This window comes from Phasianus colchicus, unplaced genomic scaffold (genome assembly GCF_987193195.1).
Source record: "Phasianus colchicus unplaced genomic scaffold, bPhaCol1.hap1.1 HAP1_SCAFFOLD_57, whole genome shotgun sequence".
In the NCBI taxonomy this organism is placed as follows: Eukaryota; Metazoa; Chordata; class Aves; order Galliformes; family Phasianidae; genus Phasianus; species Phasianus colchicus.
The window spans coordinates 599,932-621,443 of record NW_028325234.1 but is presented as its reverse complement, the minus strand read 5'-3'; the positions used below and the strand labels follow the sequence as shown (position 1 = coordinate 621,443).

Here is a 21,512-nt window from a genome sequence, read left to right as displayed (position 1 = left end):
TGAGGACGTTGTGCATCTCAGCCTTTCCTCACTGCAAGGTACCAGCGACTCAGTCTGTGCTGTGTGGTGATTTTCCATCAGCACTTCTGCTTGTGCCTGAGCACCAGGCATCCAGGCATCTGTATTTCCTCCCTCAGACCTCCCTTACCAGCTCCACAGCCCCCCTAGGATCTTGTTCCCCTTCCAGCTGGCTCTGAAGAGCCCTTCCATTTTTGAGAAGGCTGCCGGTTTAGTTCAGCATCTCCTGATGTGTCACAGAGATTCAGGGCGTTCAAGAAGACGCTTCTTTAAAGTGCTTAAGATGGTGAATTCTGCCAGACAGAGCGCTTGTCTAATTAACCCTCTTAACCGCAAGGTTTCTTCTGTAGGTCCCGATGATGGCACAGGCATTAAACAGCACAGAGCTCGTCGCTGGGGAGAGGCTGTGCGTTGTGTATGAAGGGAGAGATGGAGGAGGGGTTTGAACAGCGTTGTGCAGGAATGGAAAGCTGGTAAGAGAAACGGTGTGTGTTCTGAGAGCAAGGGCTGTACAGCTCATCTCTGTGTTCTAACAGGAAATGCACGGCAGAGCTCTCTGCTCTCTGTTCTTTCTTGCAAGGTTACTGCCCTTCAAAGTGCTCTGTGGATTGGCATCACGATGACAACCCAAGGATGGCAGCAGGAGATGCAGCACAGCCCTCTCCAGCAGCAACGTGCGTTGATTCATCTTGCTAATTCTCAAAGGAGAAGGTGTGTGTAGCTTCCAAAGTTGGTGGCAAGATAGCATCTTGTGAAGGCTTTGGGGCTCTTCCTCTTCCGCATCCTAAGGCAGTGAAGGAGTTCCCTTGCTGTGTGGGAATGGTTCCTGTGCAAGGGCACGGTCGTCAGCCTGTAACAGATACTGAAGGTGATGGTTTTGTGTCTGCAATTATGGAGTTGGCCTTGTAGTGGCAGTTGCACCCACTAACATGCAGCTCTTTCTGACACAGGCAGCTGAATGGGCAGCGGTACTGCAGCTTCTCTGGCAGTCTTGCAGCTACGTCAGGAAGTAGCAGATGTGGATTTGAAAGAAGAACTCCGTTCCTGGGACGTTCCCCTGTTCTTCCCCTAGCCGTCCCCTTGCCCCAGCCCAGATTCCCCTTGCATTCCTGTAGGTGTTCCTTCCATCCCCCATGGCTGCCCCTTGCTTTCCCCAAGATAACCCATTACCTTTCCTTTACAGCCCACCCATAATTCCCTCAGAGCCCCGACACCTCCCTCCTCCCTCAATACTTTCCCTGCAAGATCCCAGTAGCCCAGCACAGACCCCATTTCCTCTTAATGACCTCCTCAGACTAGGAACTTCTCCACTACAGCTGGCCAAAAACCTCACAGACCTCCATAGCCCCCAGCAGCACCCCATATTCCCCACTAGACTCCAGCAGACCCCCATTATTTCCTCCCTCAGATCTCCCTTATCGCCTCCAGGGCTCCTTAGCAACGTCAGAGACCTCCACAGTCCTTGACAGGACCCCTGCCACTATTCCAGGACCCCAATAGCCAACCTGGGCCCCTCCTCACCCCCTTCTCCCTCCAGAACCCATACAACCAAATAATACTGGGGCAGGGGCAGCTGCTGCTGGAGAGGAATGTGGAGCTGCAGCACTTCCTGCACAACACAGATGTGGGTGAAAGTGATGTGGGAGCACTGGGGATATGGGCCACAGGCTGCAGGAGCAGAGTGCTGCGCAGGAGAAGGCAACGTGTGAGGTAAAGGTGGGACTTGTGGGTGTGGGAACGTGGGGTGGCATGGGGATGTAGAGGGTCTGGGGTCATGTGGGGAGGGGTTTGGGGTGAGAATGGGGGATGTGGGGTGGTGCTGGAATGCATTTTTTGATTTCTTCCTGAGAGGGGATTGGGGTTCCCTGTGGCCCAAAGGTGGGGCCCTGATCCATAACCCCACATGACCCCAAAACCCCATAGAGCTCGGCATGACCGCAAGGCTCCACATGACCCATATCCCTGTGAGCACTACAACCCCGGATGAGGCTGTGGACAGTGATGGGTCTGTTCTGGGGTCGTTCAGGGGACGCTACAGGGTGGCTCTGGGGTCGCTGTACATCAGCTGCCTATAACATCTGCTGACCCCCGGCTTGCCCCCATCTTGCTGGGCAAGCTGGGAGTCCGGGGGGCTATGGAAGAGGTTCCATGATCAGAGCAGATTCACCACCAGCTCTGTGTGCGGGAACATCAACCCCACTGAGCTGTGGCTGTGTCCCATAGCTGCCCCATTTCATAGCAGCCCCAGAGCCATCCTAGAGCAGCCCAGAACAGCCCCATCACTGCCCACGGCCCGTGGCCAGCAGCAGTTCCACCACCAGCGGTGTGTTGGGTAAAGGCAGCTCCTAGGTGTGGCTGTGCCCCATAGCTGCCCCAAAGTGCCCCTTTGGGGTCCTCCCATCCGTGTCCTTTGTCTGTCCCACAGCTTTGTAGGGCTTCCCCCATCCCTGCAGATCCCCCCAAGTGCCCATGGGCTGTGCAAGAAACGCTCTCATCACTGCTCTTCCATCAGGCACAGCTCTCCCTGCAGCAGCAAAGCTCATCTGTTATTGCTATGGCTTCTCTGCACTCTCCCTCCTTGTGGTGAGGGAGAAAAGGCGCAGCTGCTCACTGAGCTCCTTCTGCTCCTGTAGCTCTCCTCCCTTGGCAGTCCCTGCTCTCCTGTTCCCTCTTGGCTGGGGACTGCAGGCTCACAGTCTAGGCCACGCATCCGCTCTGCTGTTTCTCTAGGTGAGGTCTGTGGCCAACCTGGTCCTTTTGGTGTGATTGTTTTCTTTCCTATGCAGACAGGCAGGCAGGATTTCTGACAGCTGTTGCCATTGCTGTGTCTCATGCTCTGTCCTGCACCTGTGCCTTCCCTCGTGTGCAGTCTCCACCTTCCTTTGGTCCGAACATCCTGGTCCTGCTGTGCTCTGCTCAGCATCTGTCTGCTGAACAACAGCACAGCTCTCACTCTGATCCTACTTATCCTGCTATCCCTGCAGATGTTAGAATGTTTCCTGACCATAACAGCTCAGCACAGCCGTGCTGACCACAGCAGGGTGCAGCTTCTTGTTGCAGAGTCCCATAGCGGTGGGTGACCGTGCAAAAGGGGAATCCCACCGCTGCTGTTCTCCATCCTTCTCCTTCTGCACCACCATGCATTCCTTCCTCCTCGTGCTGCGCTGCCATCAGAGCTCTTTGTCCATTTCTCGGGGTCTTTGCAGTAATTGCTCCAAGACCTGATGTTGGAGCCATTTCTTTACCACTGTCCCTACTGCTCCAACGTCCCCAGTCTGGGACGCCTTTTTGTAAGGAGGTCTGCTGTTCCTTCTGCAGCTGACTTGGATTTCTTCTCCCACTGTCCCCATTAAGGAGTTGATTTCCTGCAGTCCATCCCAGCTCTATCCCTGGTTCAAGTCTCCTTCGTTGCCACGCAGCACCCAAGCTCCAGCCCCTTCCTTAGTCTCGGTGGGATCGCTTTGTCACCAAACCTTGTGACAGGTGTTTCCCTGCAGAAGCATTCATGTCCTCCTTCTGGCTCTTTTGGACAGTTCCCATCTCTCCAAACTGAGGGAAACGGCTGCAGCCCACCCCATGTCGCCTTTGGGGCAGCTCTGGGGCAGTCCCCCCTCAAGGAGAAGATGCCTTTTCCCCACACACAGATGGTTCTATGGCCACATGGGGTTAGCACAGGAGGTCGTGGGTCACACGGGGGTCATGCAGGTCACAGAGTTATGGGGTGACGTAGGGTCAGATGGCACTGCACAGAGTTATGTGGTCATATGGGGTTCTGGGTCAGAGCAATGGGGTCAGAAGGGATGGTAGGGTCAGGTTGGGTGATAGGGAGTTACGGGTCTCAGAGTGTTATATGGTGGGGGTGAGGTGGGGGCAGGGATCCCAGAGTTCTGGGGCCACATGGCAGTGGGTCGCAGCGTGATGGGGGCAGGCAGGGTCAGGGAGTCCCAGGGTCGTGTGGGGGTATGGTTCACACAGGGCTGTGGGTCACACGCTGCCATGGGGTCACGCACACACAGGGTTATGTGGTCATCTTGGGGTTTGGCTCATGTGGGGTCATGGATCGTGGCCCCACCTTTGGGCTACAGGGACCCCCAGTCCCATCTCAGGAAGAAATAAAGGCATTCCTACACCGCCCCACCTTTTTGCCTCAAACCACTCCTCACATCCCACCCTTCCCTCTATGTCCCATCTCAGGAAGAAATAAAGGCATTCCTACACCGCCCCACCTTTTTGCCTCAAACCACTCCTCACATCCCACCCTTCCCTCTATGTCCCCATAGCCCCATGAGCAAACCTCATTAGGAGATGCCTTGGATGAAGATGGACTGCAGAGTGCTGCCTTAATGTGCTATTAATGCCGGGGGAAATATAAATTAATAAATAGACTCATTAAATGTACTTTGGGCTCTTCCACTTTACATGCACTCCTGATAGCTCTCCAGCTATCTGTACAGGTTCTGAAGACTTGAGGAAGATGTCAGGAAGGCACAAAGCACTTGAGGGCTCTTGGGGTTGTACTGGTCTCCTTGGGGTGTTTGGTGCTGAGTCCATCATCCTCCAGTGCTGAGAGAAGACTGCACAAAGTGCTCAGGAAGATAAAGTTGGAAGGAAGTTTCTGGGAGTATGAATGGGCCCCGCTGAGAGCCATTGCCAACACGGCCCCCAGGGACTTGTTAGAGCAGATCATTGGAAGCCATGATTACAGGGAGACAAAGGCGCTGTGCTGGTGGCTGTGATGCTGAGAACAGCAACCTTTGCCTTATGGAGCAGAAAGGCCAAACCCTGATGCCCAGACCTTTGGAAGGGAGATCCTGTCCCTTATGCAGGATCGAGACTATTCCTGGGGCAGTGGGAGCCTTTGCATGGGGCACAAGGAGGCCACGAGAAGATCAGGGCACACAGAACACCAACAAAGAACACACCTCCATGCTGACAGCCCTCACAGCTGGCAGCCAGCCCCTACGTGAGGGTAGGGAGGGCTGGAACCAGGCTCCACCCTTTGCCAGACAAGTGAATTGCTTCCACCTGTCCTCCACAGCAGAACAAGGCCTAATGAAGATCAAAGGCCAGTCGGCTGGGGGCAGCCTGCCAGGCCTGCTCTTCTTGGTGCTCTGCCTGGGCAGTTGGAGTGCTCCACGAGGCAGCTGTGGCAGCCTGGATGGTCTGCCTTGGGGCTGCGTGGAGCGGCTGCACTCAGGCCTTGAGGGAGATCCGGAATCTCTGGTGAAGCTGGCTGACTGGCTGGGGAAGCCTTCCGAGGCCTGAAGCCTCCTGGCCGGCCAGTTGGGCCAGGCCGAAAGCCGGCTGGCCGTTCAGGGGAGCACTGCCAGGCGAGAGGTGGCCGGCCGGCTGGCCCATGGAGCTCTGCATTTGCAGACCTCTCCAAGCCGGCCAAAGGGGCCCTGCCAGGCCAAAAGCCCGTAAGTTGTGATCCAGATAAGACAGAAGAGACTGTGCTGGATTTCCCTGGGCATCAAAGCACCGTGAGACGCTCTGATGCCCTCTCGCAATTCTTTCTCCCTCCACCAGCACAAGAGCTGGCGTCAAAAGGCGCAATGACACTGTCACAGGCGTTCTGGAGGTTTTTAAAGGGTAGGCCCCTGATAAGGCTTTATTGATGGTTTTGCCCCTCTACATTTCACTCTAGATCTCCTTGTTGGCCTGGAGAAGGGAAGGCAGCGGGGTGACCTCCTTGCAGCCTTCCAGTACATAAAGGGAGCCTACAAACAGGAGGGGAGTCAACTCTTTGATGGTGTAGCTAATGGCAGGCCAAGGGGAAGTGGTTTTGAGTTGAAGATTGGATGCCAGATTGGATTGTTCTTTCCAGAGAGAGTGGTGGGATACTGGAACAGGCTGCCCGGAGAGGTTGTGGATGCCCCGTCCCTGGAGGTGTTCAAGGCCAGGTCGGATGGGGCCCTGGGCAGCCTGGTTAGTATTAGATGTGATGCAGATGGGATTGACGCATCTGTTTTGCAGCCTCCAGTGGAGCTGTGTGTGTCGTGGGCACCCCATGCCCGCATCAGCGTGGGTAGGGTGTGGCCTTCCTGCGGACTGGGGGTTTGGTCTTTGGAGGCTGGCACTCGGGAGACCCCGTTTCTTCTTTTATGGGTGGCAGCAGTCCAGGTCGGGTGATGGAAGACTCCTCAGGCAGCCTGGACTCCCCACGAAGTGGTGATGCTGCCATCTGCCCCAGTGCATCCTGCACTGTCCTGATCTTCCTTGCCCTCTGCCTGAGAAGTTTCACCGAGTCACAAGTCAGTGGGAGCCTGGATGGTCGGCCTTGAGGCTCTGTAGACTCAGCCCTTGTGGAAGATCTTCTTGAGTCGCTTCTGAAAGGTGTTGCTGGCCTCAAGGTGATCTGAGGGGGTGCGGCCTTGGCTGTCTGCAATTTTTGCACCGCATCCTCACGATGGGCTTTTCCTGCTTCCTGCACTTCATCAAGGAAGCTCACGTGTTTGGTTCCCAGTGTTCGGCGCTGGTCTTGTTTGCTTGATGGTACTGCCTCCCCCTGCAGCTCGCAGGTCACCGGCTGCTCTTGGGCTTCAGACGCCCTCCGGATGGGTGGCAGCGGACTGAAAGGACAGAGCGGGAGGGGTCCGCGTGAGTGGCTGATGGCTTTGGGGCCGCATGCTGCAAGCCTGAGCCAGGAGCCTTGGCTGCAACGCAGCCCTCCCCACAGACAGCTCAGCGGCTGCCCCGTGACTCTCCTGGGATGCGGAGAGGGGGGCTCCTGGCGTCCCCATCCCAGCACGGTGGGTGCTGCGTTCAGCACTGTTGGGCGGCCACCAACAGTGACCCTTTGGGGCTAGGGAACGGGCTCTCGCTGTGTCACCCCCATGCACATCCCAGCCCAGAGCCTCCAGCCTCACCTGGCCTTGGAGCTCTCCTTCAGCAGTGAGCTCCTTATCCTTCTGAGGTGTCCTCCATCAACGCTGTCTGTGCTCAAGCGTTTGATGAAGGTTGGACGGTCAGCAAATCTCACTGGAATGGAGAAGGCAGAGGAGATTCACCGTAAACCCTTTGGCTCACTCACAAGGGGCTCTCAGGCCTGTTCCCAGAACATCTGAGAGGGACGCTCTGCTCCCCCCACTGCTGACATCTGCACCGCCTTCGTACCCTTCCTGACACCATCCCTGGCCCCACTCCTCCTCTCTGCAATTCAGCTCTGTTTTGGGACTGCATTAGTGACGTTGGCTTTGGGAAAGAGGAGCTGGGTGGTGACGATGAGGTGGCAGAGTGACTTTTGGGGACCGTATCCTTCCACTGGGGGAGGGCAGGGCCTAAGATCCGCACATCCTCCTGCCATAGCCAGGGATGGGGGCACGTCACGCTCAGCGCCTTAGTTTGGGAGAGGCCAACAATTCCTTAGTTTGGGAAGAGGCCGTGCTGAGCTGGCGTGAAGCTTTGACACAAGTCAGAGCCCTTGGCTGATGTTCAGCAGGGGATTTCCCATCTCAAGTATGCTGCCCGTGCCGCGGAAAGGAGCTGGCAGCTGCTTTACCTTTCTTGCCCTGGACGAGAGGTGGCAAAGTCTCTTCTTTCTTTGGTTTCTCCGGACCAGGGAGGCTTCGTGAGGACCTGCGTCTTATTGCGGGCGGTGGTTTGGGAACAAACTCCATTTGAAACCTGTACGTGACGAGAAGACAGCAACCGGTGTGACGCAGCGCTCCAGCAATCCTTGTTGCTCTCTGGTTGTCTGCTCCCAGGCACATTTTCATGCTGCATGAAGCACATGACTTTCTAAAGTCTTCAGCAGCATCAGTCGGGATAAGTGAGGGGGAAACAGTTTCAAAAGGCAGGAGGGAAGATTTAGATTGGATATAAGGAAGAAGGTTTTGACAGAAGGGTGGCAGGCACCGGAACATCTTGCCCAGAGAGGTGGTGGGTGCCCGGATGGGCATTCAAGGTCGGGCTGGACCGGGCTCGGAGCAACCTCATCTGGCGGTAGGTGTGCCTGTTCCCTGCAGGGGAGTGGGACTAGGTGCCCTTTCGGGGTTCCTTCCAGCTGAAATCCTTCCATGACTGTAGGACATATGCTCATGGGCAGGACAGTCGTGGACACAAGGAGCAAGCGTGATGGAATGAGAGCTGAGCAGCTGCATCAAGCAGCAGCTACAGCCACCAACATACTCACTTGGGAAAGACGACAAGGCAGCCAGAGAGCGCCAGGGAGGCCACCGGTGCCATCCGGGACACCACCGTGTCCAGCAGCCAGGGGGCCTGCAGGGGAGAAAGGGGGAGGATGTGGGATGTCCTCGTCACGGCTGAGGTCCTGGGGACACGAGGAGCCCAAGGCGGGGAGAGCTGACAGCAGCACAGCACTTGTACGGCCTGAGCAGCTGGCCAGATCCTGGTGGGCCGTGTGCGGGCACAGCAGGTGTCACAGCTCTGCCTGGGTCATGGAGAAACTACAGCTCACCTTGAAAGCAGCTCTTCTGAATTTCTCTTTCCCTGACAGCTTCTCGAGGAAGTCGTAGTAGAATTTCATTTGGAAGGTCAGTCCGTCAATGAGGAGCACGCCGATGTCCTTGAGGACAACGGCAACGTTCTCCCCATTCTGCAGGCAGCCGGAGAGCAGGGACACGGTGCTTTGAATGCAAGTCCGGAGTGTCTGCCAGCTCAGAGAAGCAGCTGCGGCCACCTTGCTGTATTTCAGCGGCTCCACCTTCCTATGGACTGAAAAATGCGAGGGACGGAGTTGATGATACGGGTGGTTTTCCACAGGTTCTTCCCTAGAAGTGCTTCTGGTGGACATCAGCCAGAACGGCCCCATATTTGGACGGGCTGCTCAGAGGGAGAGGTTTGCTTTTGAGAATGGAGGTGGTGGCCGTTTGCCCTGTCCATGAAGCCAGCAAAAGTTTAATCCCCCCTCCTACCTGGCAGGGACTCCCTGTGGGCCTTGAGGTGGTGCGTGGCTATGAGGTTTGTAGCCAGGTGAAACACGGGCCACTGCAGAGTCACCGTCCCGTCCTCAGTCCGGATGTCTTTGGAGATGGTGTCAAAGAAGCCAAAGGTGGGAATCCAGACCCCCTGCAAGTGGGAGAGAAAGGAAGGGCGGAAGGGTTATGGGACGGCTGGAGGAAGAGCCGAAGGGGTCCAAGGTAGGGACAGCCCTCTGCCGCTGTTCAGAGGCACAAGCCAGGGCATCGGGAATGGCTTTGGGAAGGGGCTGCGCAGTCCTCTCCTTCCCCTCGCCCTCCCAAATGCAGCACAGCAGGCAGGGCAGAAGCAGCCTCGTGGGATCCAGAGGCTTCCAGAGACAGGCATCAGCCCTGAGATAGACAGTGCCCGGCACAAGTGATCGTGCAGGAGTTGCAGGAAGCCCGTGGGATGCCCAGGAGAGAAATGTGGGGGCAGTTTCCTGCTTTCTGTGGAGGGGGAGACTCAGAGGAAGTCCAGGCTGAGCTGGATGGGGAGAGGAGGAACCCGACAGCCAACACACCTTCTGCAGCAGCAGCTGCTCCCGTACGTAGGCGGCCACCGCATCCCAGACGGCAACTCGCTCTGGAGGGCAAAGGAAAAGCAGGTCACACTCTGCATCTGCCGCTTCCCAGCACCGCTACCGCTGCCAGGCAGGAGCGAGGTGGCAGATGGAAAGTGTCATCTCGTGCCAAGGTTGGCTGTGGACCCGTGTACCTTCGGTGTCGGCGCGTGTCGGTCTGGAGGCACGCCTCGCTGCGGGGCCGACCTCGCTCATCCCGTTCCGCCTCGTGCCGGCGGCTTGCTCCTTGTTGGCGCCAGCCATGCCGGAGCTCATCCTTCAGATGCGTCTGCTCTCTGCCAGATGCTCCTTCAGGATGCAGGACCCACCAGCGTGCTCTGCCTACATACCCCTCCCGGGTGCCCGTGTCACAAACGTCGCCATGGTGACGCGATGACAGCGTGGCCGGTGCTGGCCGCTGCCCATTGTGATGCTGGCACCAGCAGCCTGCTGCCCGCCCCGGGTGGGAGCGCTGACCGCTCACTGTTTTCTCTCTCTCCTTTTCTTTGCTCTCAGTGTAGTATTACTTGTTTTCCTTTAGTGGCCGTTGCCTGAAGTGATGTTCAAGAAGGAGATACGGAAACAAGTACTGTTCCAAAGTACTCTACCCGTAACGCTGATGACCTGTGGTCAGAAAGTTGCTTAGTTTTGCCTGGAAGTCGTTGATTCCTTGTTAGAACGCTCCATAAATTAGCCGGCATTGATCCTCTGTGTCACAGTCATGACTCCATGGCTCCCGCGACCCTGCCGGGCAGGGAGTGCTTTGTTTGGGGGATCCCAGAGATTTGCTTTCCTCACAGCCTTCCAAGCAGGATGAGACATTTCACATGGACATTGTGGGCAGGATCACCTGAAGGAAGGAAGAGGAACGAAGAGGGGATATCGGCTGAGTTAAGAAAGCGGGACGTTGGATTGGATGACATCAGATTTGTGAACAGAAAGTAGAACCCGGGATCGTAGGGGTTGGAAGGGACCAGCGGGGGTTCACCACGTTCACCACCCCTGCCAAAACAGGTTCCCAGCAGTAGGTTGCCAGCTATCACTTGTCTTTGTACAATTTCTGAGCGGACGTCACTCTGTGGTGTCTGTGGGAATGGAATGTTGTTTCTGCATTAGATACTAAAAAGGGCAACTGGTTTGTAGAAGAACTTTCCTCCTTCCGAGCTTATCTCTATGCAAGGGAGGTCAAGCAGATATCCAGAAACAATAACCAAGTGTGGAGTGAGGGTCAGACGTTAATTAATTAATTAGAAGTTTACACTTAGCCAGCAGAGATCTATGTTTGTCCAGTGTTTGTATGTTTAGTGAAGCGTTGAGAAGATTGGGAACCTAAAGTATTCAGCCAATGAGGAACTGGGGGAGAAAGAGAGAAGCATCGGGCAATAGGGAATAAAAGATGTAACGCTGTTTTCTGAGTGCTGTCCTGCTTGCAGGAGGCCCCTCCATTGCAATTGCAAATAAAATCTGCTTTATCAGAGATACCGTCCTGATAAAGTGTTTGGATATTTCCAACATACATCATTGAATAGCTTGGATTGGTAGGGACCTTAAAGCCCATCAAGTTCCAACCCCCGTGTCATTGTCCTTGCCTTGAGCATGGGGCATCCACAACTTCTCTGGGCAATCTGTTCCATTGCCTCACAACCTGATGTTAAGGACATTAGGAATTCCCTCCTAACATCTAATCTTATTTTCTCTTTTAGTGTGTAACCATTTTCCTTGGGCCTATCACTGTCAAAGATGTTTTTTTTTCTGTTGTTTTGTTTGTTTGTGTGTTTGTTTTGAGGCTGTAGGTGTGAAAGATGTTATGTAATGTCAATAAAACTGGAACAAAGAACTGAAGAGAAAGATCCAAATCACAGAAAATGTGCCAACACACCTCTCAGTTTCTAAACTGCTTTGGGGCCTGGTTTCTCTCCTTATTGGAAATACCAGTCTTTGAGGAGATTTATTGTGTCACTGTTTTCCAGAACTGTGTTTGGAGGACACAAAAGCATTCAGGTGCTGGGACACAGGCAGCTGCTAGCCCTGCTTGGTCTCACCTCTGTATTTGATCTCCCACTCCCTGCAGGTGTTTCCAGCTCTCCTGAATAAATGACCATGGCTAAGGTCGTGTTTTCTGCAGGCAGTGTGGGCATGTGCCCTTCCCACTGCTCTCCAGATTTCCCCCTCCCTTTGCTCTTTGTTCTTTCAGATACCTCCCAGCTATCTGGTTACTCTAGGAGCTCCCATAAGTTGGAAACTTGGGCCATCTCAGAAGTCTAATGAATTCTTTACTCAACTTCTTATTTGTGTTTGTATGTACTTTCTCTGCCAAAAGTTCTTCTGGCACCGAAATTCCCCCTGGAAGGCAGACAGCTTGAACATGGCATCCAGCTGAGGAGAGTGTTTTACTGTTCATTCAATTGCATCGTGTTGATTCCCCTTTGTTGGCAACAAGGAGGAATCCCTCTGTGCCCATGTGCAGCTGGTTCTCTGAGGAAGGCAAGTGGGAGTTGATGCAAAGAAAAGCAACACTGAGCTGCAAATTTCAGAGAAGACTGATGTGAGGAAAAGGGATGAAAATCCCACGGGGCCAATGTGAGCAGTAATGGGCTTGGGAGGCTGAGGAGAAAGTCTGTCCACACAGTGAAAGAGCAAACCTCATTAGGAGACGCCTTGGATGATTACTGTCTGCAAAGTGCTGCCTTAATTTGCTTTTAATACTGGAGAAAATATAAATAAATAAAGAGACTCGTTAAATGTACCTTAGGGTCCTCCTCTTTAAGTGCACTCCTGATAGCTCTCCAGTTAGCTGTACAGGTTCTGAAGACTTGAGGAAGATGTCAGGAAGGCACAAAGCACTTGAGGGCTCTCGGGGTTGTACTGGTCTCCTTGGGGTGTTTGGTGCTGAGTCCATCATCCTCCAGTGCTGAGAGAAGACTGCACAAAGTGCTCAGGAAGATAAAGTTGGAAGGAAGTTTCTGGGAGTATGAATGGGCCCCGCTGAGAGCCATTGCCAACACGGCCCCCAGGGACTTGTTAGAGCAGATAATTGGAAGCCATGATTACAGGGAGACAAAGGCGCTGTGCTGGTGGCTGTGATGCTGAGAACAGCATCCTTTGCCTTATGGAGCAGCAAGGCCAAACCCTGATGCCCAGACCTTTGGAAGGGAGATCCTGTCCCCTATGCAGGATCGAGACTATTCCTGGAGCAGTGGGAGCCTTTGCATGGGGCACAAGGAGGCCATGAGACCCCAGTGCCACGAGGACAGTGTGTCCCCTCACGGTTCTCTGTACCACAGACACCATCCACGGCCTGCTGGACAAAGACCTTGGCTCCGTCAGGGCCTTCCAGCATTGCCAGCCCCTCAGCCATCTCCACCACGTGCTGTCCTACACTGTCCCATGCAGTCTGCACCCGTTTCCCTGCAGGACGTCGGCACCAAGCCTGCTTCCCACCACAGCATCTCCCTGCCTGGACTGCTGCCCCTCACCTCAGTGGCTGTTCTTTGGAACACACAGCTGTGGGCTGATCACAGAGTGACTCCGGGTGACCTCAGGCATCACAGCACTGCCCTCAGATCCCACATCCATATTCCCACAGCCCAGTCCCAAATCTCACATTCCAAGCCCACAGCCCACATCCCAACCCCGCATCCTACAGCCCACATCCCAATCCCAGTTCCAAATCTCATTCCCAGACCCTCATCCCAAGCCCATCACCCACCTGTCAATCTCAATCCCTCATCCCAATCGCAATCCCACATCCCCGATCCCAATTCCGATCCCAATCCCATCCCCTATGGCAATACAGAGCACCCCGAGGCCCCGCCCCCACAGCCGCTCCGCCCCGCCCCCGGCCTCTCACTGGTCGGCGACACTTCCGGTCCGTTCGCGCCTCTCATTGGTCGGCGGCAGTTCCGGCCCGCCTCCGGTCTCGGATTGGTCGGCGGCAGCGCCGCCGGCTCCGATTGGCTGAGGCGCCGAGCGCGGGAGCGGCCGTTGCCTCCGGCTCGGAGCCCGCCGTCTTTCCTCTCCGACGCCGCCGGTCCCGCAGGCGCAGGCGCAGGCGCTGCGCGCCGGAGCTGTGCGGGCAGCACCGAGACGGAGCCGCGGCACGACGGGAGCGGTGCTGAGGAAAGCGGCACAAGCCGGAGGTGTGCGGGAGAACGGCTTGGGCCGGGGCCGGGGAGAGGAACCGTGCGCGGGATGCGGGGCTTTGGGACGGCTGAAGGACTCGGGGCCCGACCGCCGCAGCGCTGCTGCCCGCATCCGGGCCGTGCCCCCCCGAGGCCTCCGGCGCTGCTCCCGGTGCCCCCCGGGGCTGAGGTGAGCTGTGGGTCCGGGGGGCGGTGGGGGAGATCCGGGGGGATGTGGGAGTTTAGGGGCTGTTTTGGCTACAGGGGGGCTGTGGGGTAATATGGGGTTTGGGGGGGTATGGGGTAATGTGGGGGAATATCGGGGATGTGGGGGAGTGTCGGGGGATGTGAGGGTATAGGTACTGTGTGGGGAATATGGGGTTGGGGGGCTATCAGGAGGGATGTGGGGCTATGAGGCGCTTTAGGGGGGCTGTAGAGGGATATAGGGCTGCGTGGGTGATAGGAGGGTATGGGGCTCTAGGGCTTCGGGGGCCTTAGGGGTGGATATAGGGGTTCGTGGGGCTATAGGGTGCTTTATTGTGGCTACAGGGAGATTTGGGGCAATAGCAAGCTGTGGGGACTCTAGAAGTAGTATGGGGGATATGGGAGAAAAGGGGGCTATGTGGGGGATAGAGGGGGATATGGGGCTATAAGGCACTGGGGGGGCTTTAGGGGGTGTTTTAGGGCTATAGAGAGATATAGGGTGCTATGGGAGCTGGGGGGGCGTGGGACTGTCGGTGGCTATTTGGGGAGCTATACAGTTGTAAGGGAAGATCATAAGGGGATATGCATGGGCTATCAAAGTGTTACGGGGGATATGGGAGTATAGGGGGCTTTATTGTGGCTATAGGGTGTTATGGGGCTATAGGAAAATGTGGGGGGACTATAGACGGGTTATAAGGGGATATGGGAGGGTTATAAAAGACTGGGGGGCTCTTGGGGGAATCTATAAGGGGAAGTGGGATGGCTATAGGAGAGTTCTTATGGGATATGGGACTACAAGGGGGTGTATGGGGGATATGGTTCTCTAAGGGGCTGTGTGGGGCCATAGGGTGATAGGGGGCTCTAGGGTGGGCTCTACGGGCTGTGGGGCTAGAAGGCTCCCCCCTTCCTTTCATAGAATCACCAAGGTTGGAAAAGACCTAAAAGATCATCCAGTCCAACCGTTCACCCACTACCAATAGCTCCTACTAAACCATGTCCCTCAACACAACATCCAGTCTTTGCTTGAACACCCCAGGGTCGGTGACACCTCCATGGGCTGTCCATTCCAGTGCCTGATCACCCCTTCTGAAAAGTAATACTTCCTAATGTCCAGCTTGAATCTCCCCTGCCGTAGCTTGAAACCATTCCCTCTGGTCCTATCACTAATGACACGAGAGAAGAGGCCGACCCCCAGCTCACTACAACCTCCCTTCAGGAAGTTATAGACCTTTAAAGGGTTAATGGGACTATAGGGGTTTGTGGTGGGCAATGGGAGGGTCTATAGGATGATAGGGGGCTGGGGAGGGTCTATAGAGAGGGTTATTATGCTATGGGAAGTTTTGGGGGGACGTAGAGGGGCTGAGGGGGGCAGTGGGGGAATATAGGGAGATATGGGCCTATAGGAGGTGTATGGCAGATGTGGTTCCATAAGTGGCTGTGTGGGGCCATAGGGTGATGGTAGGCTATAAGGGGACGTTGGGCTAGAAGGCTCACCCTCCTCTCCCACCCTATAACCTATCCATAGGTTTAACCTATCCATAGCAGGGTGGCTGAAATGCCAGTCGTGAAACTTAAATCAGAACTGAAGTTTGATTGGAATAGAATAGCACTGTTTTGTGGTCTTAAATCTGACACGTGTTTTCTCCTTGGGCTTCAGGTACAGATATAGTTTCATAATGGCTTTGGAGAAGGTTTCACTATCCAGTCTCCTGATCAGGAAGAAAGAAGAAGGTTTTTGGAGGACTTAATCACGAGTGGAGCTGCTGCTGAACCTCCACTTCCAAGAAGCAGGCAGGTGAGGACGTTGTGCATCTCAGCCTTTGCTCACTGCAAGGTACCAGCGACTCAGTCTGTGCTGTGTGGTGATTTTCCATCAGCACTTCTGCTTGTGCCTGAGCACCAGGCATCCAGGCATCTGTATTTCCTCCCTCAGACCTCCCTTACCAGCTCCACAGCCCCCCTAGGATCTTGTTCCCCTTCCAGCTGGCTCTGAAGAGCCCTTCCATTTTTGAGAAGGCTGCCGGTTTAGTTCAGCATCTCCTGATGTGTCACAGAGATTCAGGGCGTTCAAGAAGACGCTTCTTTAACGTGCTTAAGATGGTGAATTCTGCCAGACAGAGCGCTTGTCTAATCAACCCTCTTAACCGCAAGGTTTCTTCTGTAGGTCCCGATGATGGCACAGGCATTAAACAGCACAGAGCTCGTCGCTGGGGAGAGGCTGTGCGTTGTGTATGAAGGGAGAGATGGAGGAGGGGTTTGAACAGCGTTGTGCAGGAATGGAAAGCTGGTAAGAGAAACGGTGTGTGTTCTGAGAGCAAGGGCTGTACAGCTCATCTCTGTGTTCTAACAGGAAATGCACGGCAGAGCTCTCTGCTCTCTGTTCTTTCTTGCAAGGTTACTGCCCTTCAAAGTGCTCTGTGGATTGGCATCACGATGACAACCCAAGGATGGCAGCAGGAGATGCAGCACAGCCCTCTCCAGCAGCAACGTGCATTGATTCATCTTGCTAATTCTCAAAGGAGAAGGTGTGTGTAGCTTCCAAAGTTGGTGGCAAGATAGCATCTTGTGAAGGCTTTGGGGCTCTTCCTCTTCCGCATCCTAAGGCAGTGAAGGAGTTCCCTTGCTGTGTGGGAATGGTTCCTGTGCAAGGGCACGGTCGTCAGCCTGTAACAGATACTGAAGGTGATGGTTTTGTGTCTGCAATTATGGAGTTGGCCTTGTAGTGGCAGTTGCACCCACTAACATGCAGCTCTTTCTGACACAGGCAGCTGAATGGGCAGCGGTACTGCAGCTTCTCTGGCAGTCTTGCAGCTACGTCAGGAAGTAGCAGATGTGGATTTGAAAGAAGAACTCCGTTCCTGGGACGTTCCCCTGTTCTTCCCCTAGCCGTCCCCTTGCCCCAGCCCAGATTCCCCTTGCATTCCTGTAGGTGTTCCTTCCATCCCCCATGGCTGCCCCTTGCTTTCCCCAAGATAACCCATTACCTTTCCTTTACAGCCCACCCATAATTCCCTCAGAGCCCCGACACCTCCCTCCTCCCTCAATACTTTCCCTGCAAGATCCCAGTAGCCCAGCACAGACCCCATTTCCTCTTAATGACCTCCTCAGACTAGGAACTTCTCCACTACAGCTGGCCAAAAACCTCACAGACCTCCATAGCCCCCAGCAGCACCCCATATTCCCCACTAGACTCCAGCAGACCCCCATTATTTCCTCCCTCAGATCTCCCTTATCGCCTCCAGGGCTCCTTAGCAACGTCAGAGACCTCCACAGTCCTTGACAGGACCCCTGCCACTATTCCAGGACCCCAATAGCCCACCTGGGCCCCTCCTCACCCCCTTCTCCCTCCAGAACCCATACAACCAAATAATACTGGGGCAGGGGCAGCTGCTGCTGGAGAGGAATGTGGAGCTGCAGCACTTCCTGCACAACACAGATGTGGGTGAAAGTGATGTGGGAGCACTGGGGATATGGGCCACAGGCTGCAGGAGCAGAGTGCTGCGCAGGAGAAGGCAACGTGTGAGGTAAAGGTGGGACTTGTGGGTGTGGGAACGTGGGGTGGCATGGGGATGTAGAGGGTCTGGGGTCATGTGGGGAGGGGTTTGGGGTGAGAATGGGGGATGTGGGGTGGTGCTGGAATGCATTTTTTGATTTCTTCCTGAGAGGGGATTGGGGTTCCCTGTGGCCCAAAGGTGGGGCCCTGATCCATAACCCCACATGACCCCAAAACCCCATAGAGCTCGGCATGACCGCAAGGCTCCACATGACCCATATCCCTGTGAGCACTACAACCCCGGATGAGGCTGTGGACAGTGATGGGTCTGTTCTGGGGTCGTTCAGGGGACGCTACAGGGTGGCTCTGGGGTCGCTGTACATCAGCTGCCTATAACATCTGCTGACCCCCGGCTTGCCCCCATCTTGCTGGGCAAGCTGGGAGTCCGGGGGGCTATGGAAGAGGTTCCATGATCAGAGCAGATTCACCACCAGCTCTGTGTGCGGGAACATCAACCCCACTGAGCTGTGGCTGTGTCCCATAGCTGCCCCATTTCATAGCAGCCCCAGAGCCATCCTAGAGCAGCCCAGAACAGCCCCATCACTGCCCACGGCCCGTGGCCAGCAGCAGTTCCACCACCAGCGGTGTGTTGGGTAAAGGCAGCTCCTAGGTGTGGCTGTGCCCCATAGCTGCCCCAAAGTGCCCCTTTGGGGTCCTCCCATCCGTGTCCTTTGTCTGTCCCACAGCTTTGTAGGGCTTCCCCCATCCCTGCAGATCCCCCCAAGTGCCCATGGGCTGTGCAAGAAACGCTCTCATCACTGCTCTTCCATCAGGCACAGCTCTCCCTGCAGCAGCAAAGCTCATCTGTTATTGCTATGGCTTCTCTGCACTCTCCCTCCTTGTGGTGAGGGAGAAAAGGCGCAGCTGCTCACTGAGCTCCTTCTGCTCCTGTAGCTCTCCTCCCTTGGCAGTCCCTGCTCTCCTGTTCCCTCTTGGCTGGGGACTGCAGGCTCACAGTCTAGGCCACGCATCCGCTCTGCTGTTTCTCTAGGTGAGGTCTGTGGCCAACCTGGTCCTTTTGGTGTGATTGTTTTCTTTCCTATGCAGACAGGCAGGCAGGATTTCTGACAGCTGTTGCCATTGCTGTGTCTCATGCTCTGTCCTGCACCTGTGCCTTCCCTCGTGTGCAGTCTCCACCTTCCTTTGGTCCGAACATCCTGGTCCTGCTGTGCTCTGCTCAGCATCTGTCTGCTGAACAACAGCACAGCTCTCACTCTGATCCTACTTATCCTGCTATCCGTGCAGATGTTAGAATGTTTCCTGACCATAACAGCTCAGCACAGCCGTGCTGACCACAGCAGGGTGCAGCTTCTTGTTGCAGAGTCCCGTAGCGGTGGGTGACCGTGCAAAAGGGGAATCCCACCGCTGCTGTTCTCCATCCTTCTCCTTCTGCACCACCATGCATTCCTTCCTCCTCGTGCTGCGCTGCCATCAGAGCTCTTTGTCCATTTCTCGGGGTCTTTGCAGTAATTGCTCCAAGACCTGATGTTGGAGCCATTTCTTTACCACTGTCCCTACTGCTCCAACGTCCCCAGTCTGGGACGCCTTTTTGTAAGGAGGTCTGCTGTTCCTTCTGCAGCTGACTTGGATTTCTTCTCCCACTGTCCCCATTAAGGAGTTGATTTCCTGCAGTCCATCCCAGCTCTATCCCTGGTTCAAGTCTCCTTCGTTGCCACGCAGCACCCAAGCTCCAGCCCCTTCCTTAGTCTCGGTGGGATCGCTTTGTCACCAAACCTTGTGACAGGTGTTTCCCTGCAGAAGCATTCATGTCCTCCTTCTGGCTCTTTTGGACAGTTCCCATCTCTCCAAACTGAGGGAAACGGCTGCAGCCCACCCCATGTCGCCTTTGGGGCAGCTCTGGGGCAGTCCCCCCCCAAGGAGAAGATGCCTTTTCCCCACACACAGATGGTTCTATGGCCACATGGGGTTAGCACAGGAGGTCGTGGGTCACAGGGGGGTCATGCAGGTCACAGAGTTATGGGGTGACGTAGGGTCAGATGGCACTGCACAGAGTTATGTGGTCATATGGGGTTCTGGGTCAGAGCAATGGGGTCAGAAGGGATGGTAGGGTCAGGTTGGGTGATAGGGAGTTACGGGTCTCAGAGTGTTATATGGTGGGGGTGAGGTGGGGGCAGGGATCCCAGAGTTCTGGGGCCACATGGCAGTGGGTCGCAGCGTGATGGGGGCAGGCAGGGTCAGGGAGTCCCAGGGTCGTGTGGGGGTATGGTTCACACAGGGCTGTGGGTCACACGCTGCCATGGGGTCACGCACACACAGGGTTATGTGGTCATCTTGGGGTTTGGCTCATGTGGGGTCATGGATCGTGGCCCCACCTTTGGGCTACAGGGACCCCCAGTCCCATCTCAGGAAGAAATAAAGGCATTCCTACACCGCCCCACCTTTTTGCCTCAAACCACTCCTCACATCCCACCCTTCCCTCTATGTCCCCATAGCCCCATGAGCAAACCTCATTAGGAGATGCCTTGGATGAAGATGGACTGCAGAGTGCTGCCTTAATGTGCTATTAATGCCGGGGGAAATATAAATTAATAAATAGACTCATTAAATGTACTTTGGGCTCTTCCACTTTACATGCACTCCTGATAGCTCTCCAGCTATCTGTACAGGTTCTGAAGACTTGAGGAAGATGTCAGGAAGGCACAAAGCACTTGAGGGCTCTTGGGGTTGTACTGGTCTCCTTGGGGTGTTTGGTGCTGAGTCCATCATCCTCCAGTGCTGAGAGAAGACTGCACAAAGTGCTCAGGAAGATAAAGTTGGAAGGAAGTTTCTGGGAGTATGAATGGGCCCCGCTGAGAGCCATTGCCAACACGGCCCCCAGGGACTTGTTAGAGCAGATCATTGGAAGCCATGATTACAGGGAGACAAAGGCGCTGTGCTGGTGGCTGTGATGCTGAGAACAGCATCCTTTGCCTTATGGAGCAGCAAGGTCAAACCCTGATGCCCAGACCTTTGGAAGGGAGATCCTGTCCCTTATGCAGGATCGAGACTATTCCTGGGGCAGTGGGAGCCTTTGCATGGGGCACAAGGAGGCCACGAGAAGATCAGGGCACACAGAACACCAACAAAGAACACACCTCCATGCTGACAGCCCTCACAGCTGGCAGCCAGCCCCTACGTGAGGGTAGGGAGGGCTGGAACCAGGCTCCACCCTTTGCCAGACAAGTGAATTGCTTCCACCTGTCCTCCACAGCAGAACAAGGCCTAATGAAGATCAAAGGCCAGTCGGCTGGGGGCAGCCTGCCAGGCCTGCTCTTCTTGGTGCTCTGCCTGGGCAGTTGGAGTGCTCCACGAGGCAGCTGTGGCAGCCTGGATGGTCTGCCTTGGGGCTGCGTGGAGCGGCTGCACTCAGGCCTTGAGGGAGATCCGGAATCTCTGGTGAAGCTGGCTGACTGGCTGGGGAAGCCTTCCGAGGCCTGAAGCCTCCTGGCCGGCCAGTTGGGCCAGGCCGAAAGCCGGCTGGCCGTTCAGGGGAGCACTGCCAGGCGAGAGGTGGCCGGCCGGCTGGCCCATGGAGCTCTGCATTTGCAGACCTCTCCAAGCCGGCCAAAGGGGCCCTGCCAGGCCAAAAGCCCGTAAGTTGTGATCCAGATAAGACAGAAGAGACTGTGCTGGATTTCCCTGGGCATCAAAGCACCGTGAGACGCTCTGATGCCCTCTCGCAATTCTTTCTCCCTCCACCAGCACAAGAGCTGGCGTCAAAAGGCGCAATGACACTGTCACAGGCGTTCTGGAGGTTTTTAAAGGGTAGGCCCCTGATAAGGCTTTATTGATGGTTTTGCCCCTCTACATTTCACTCTAGATCTCCTTGTTGGCCTGGAGAAGGGAAGGCAGCGGGGTGACCTCCTTGCAGCCTTCCAGTACATAAAGGGAGCCTACAAACAGGAGGGGAGTCAACTCTTTGATGGTGTAGCTAATGGCAGGCCAAGGGGAAGTGGTTTTGAGTTGAAGATTGGATGCCAGATTGGATTGTTCTTTCCAGAGAGAGTGGTGGGATACTGGAACAGGCTGCCCAGAGAGGTTGTGGATGCCCCGTCCCTGGAGGTGTTCAAGGCCAGGTCGGATGGGGCCCTGGGCAGCCTGGTTAGTATTAGATGTGATGCAGATGGGATTGACG

General features: G+C 55.4%; 1 protein-coding gene, 2 long non-coding RNA genes and 1 pseudogene across 3 annotated transcripts; 3 read left to right on the top strand and 1 right to left on the bottom strand.

Moving 5' to 3' along the window:
• The first annotated feature begins 235 nt into the window (after positions 1-235).
• On the top strand, positions 236-4,416 carry LOC149911809 (uncharacterized). Its single transcript, XR_016462852.1, has 2 exons — positions 236-1,728; positions 4,299-4,416. It is a non-coding gene; the product is annotated as an uncharacterized LOC149911809 (long non-coding RNA).
• Positions 4,417-6,037: 1,621 nt separating this feature from the next.
• On the bottom strand, positions 6,038-9,179 carry LOC149911808 (uncharacterized). Its single transcript, XM_090133306.1, has 3 exons — positions 7,520-9,179; positions 6,888-6,999; positions 6,038-6,590 (listed from the first exon to the last, which is right to left on the bottom strand). Exons 1-3 carry the CDS (start codon positions 7,917-7,919, stop codon positions 6,038-6,040), a joined length of 1,065 nt encoding a protein of 354 aa, XP_089989432.1. The 5' UTR covers positions 7,920-9,179.
• On the top strand, positions 9,084-12,245 carry LOC149911807 (uncharacterized; annotated as a pseudogene).
• A 3,734-nt stretch (positions 12,246-15,979) lies between these two features.
• Positions 15,980-19,948, top strand: LOC149911806 (uncharacterized). Its single transcript, XR_016462854.1, has 2 exons — positions 15,980-17,348; positions 19,831-19,948. It is a non-coding gene; the product is annotated as an uncharacterized LOC149911806 (long non-coding RNA).
• Positions 19,949-21,512: the final 1,564 nt, after the last annotated feature.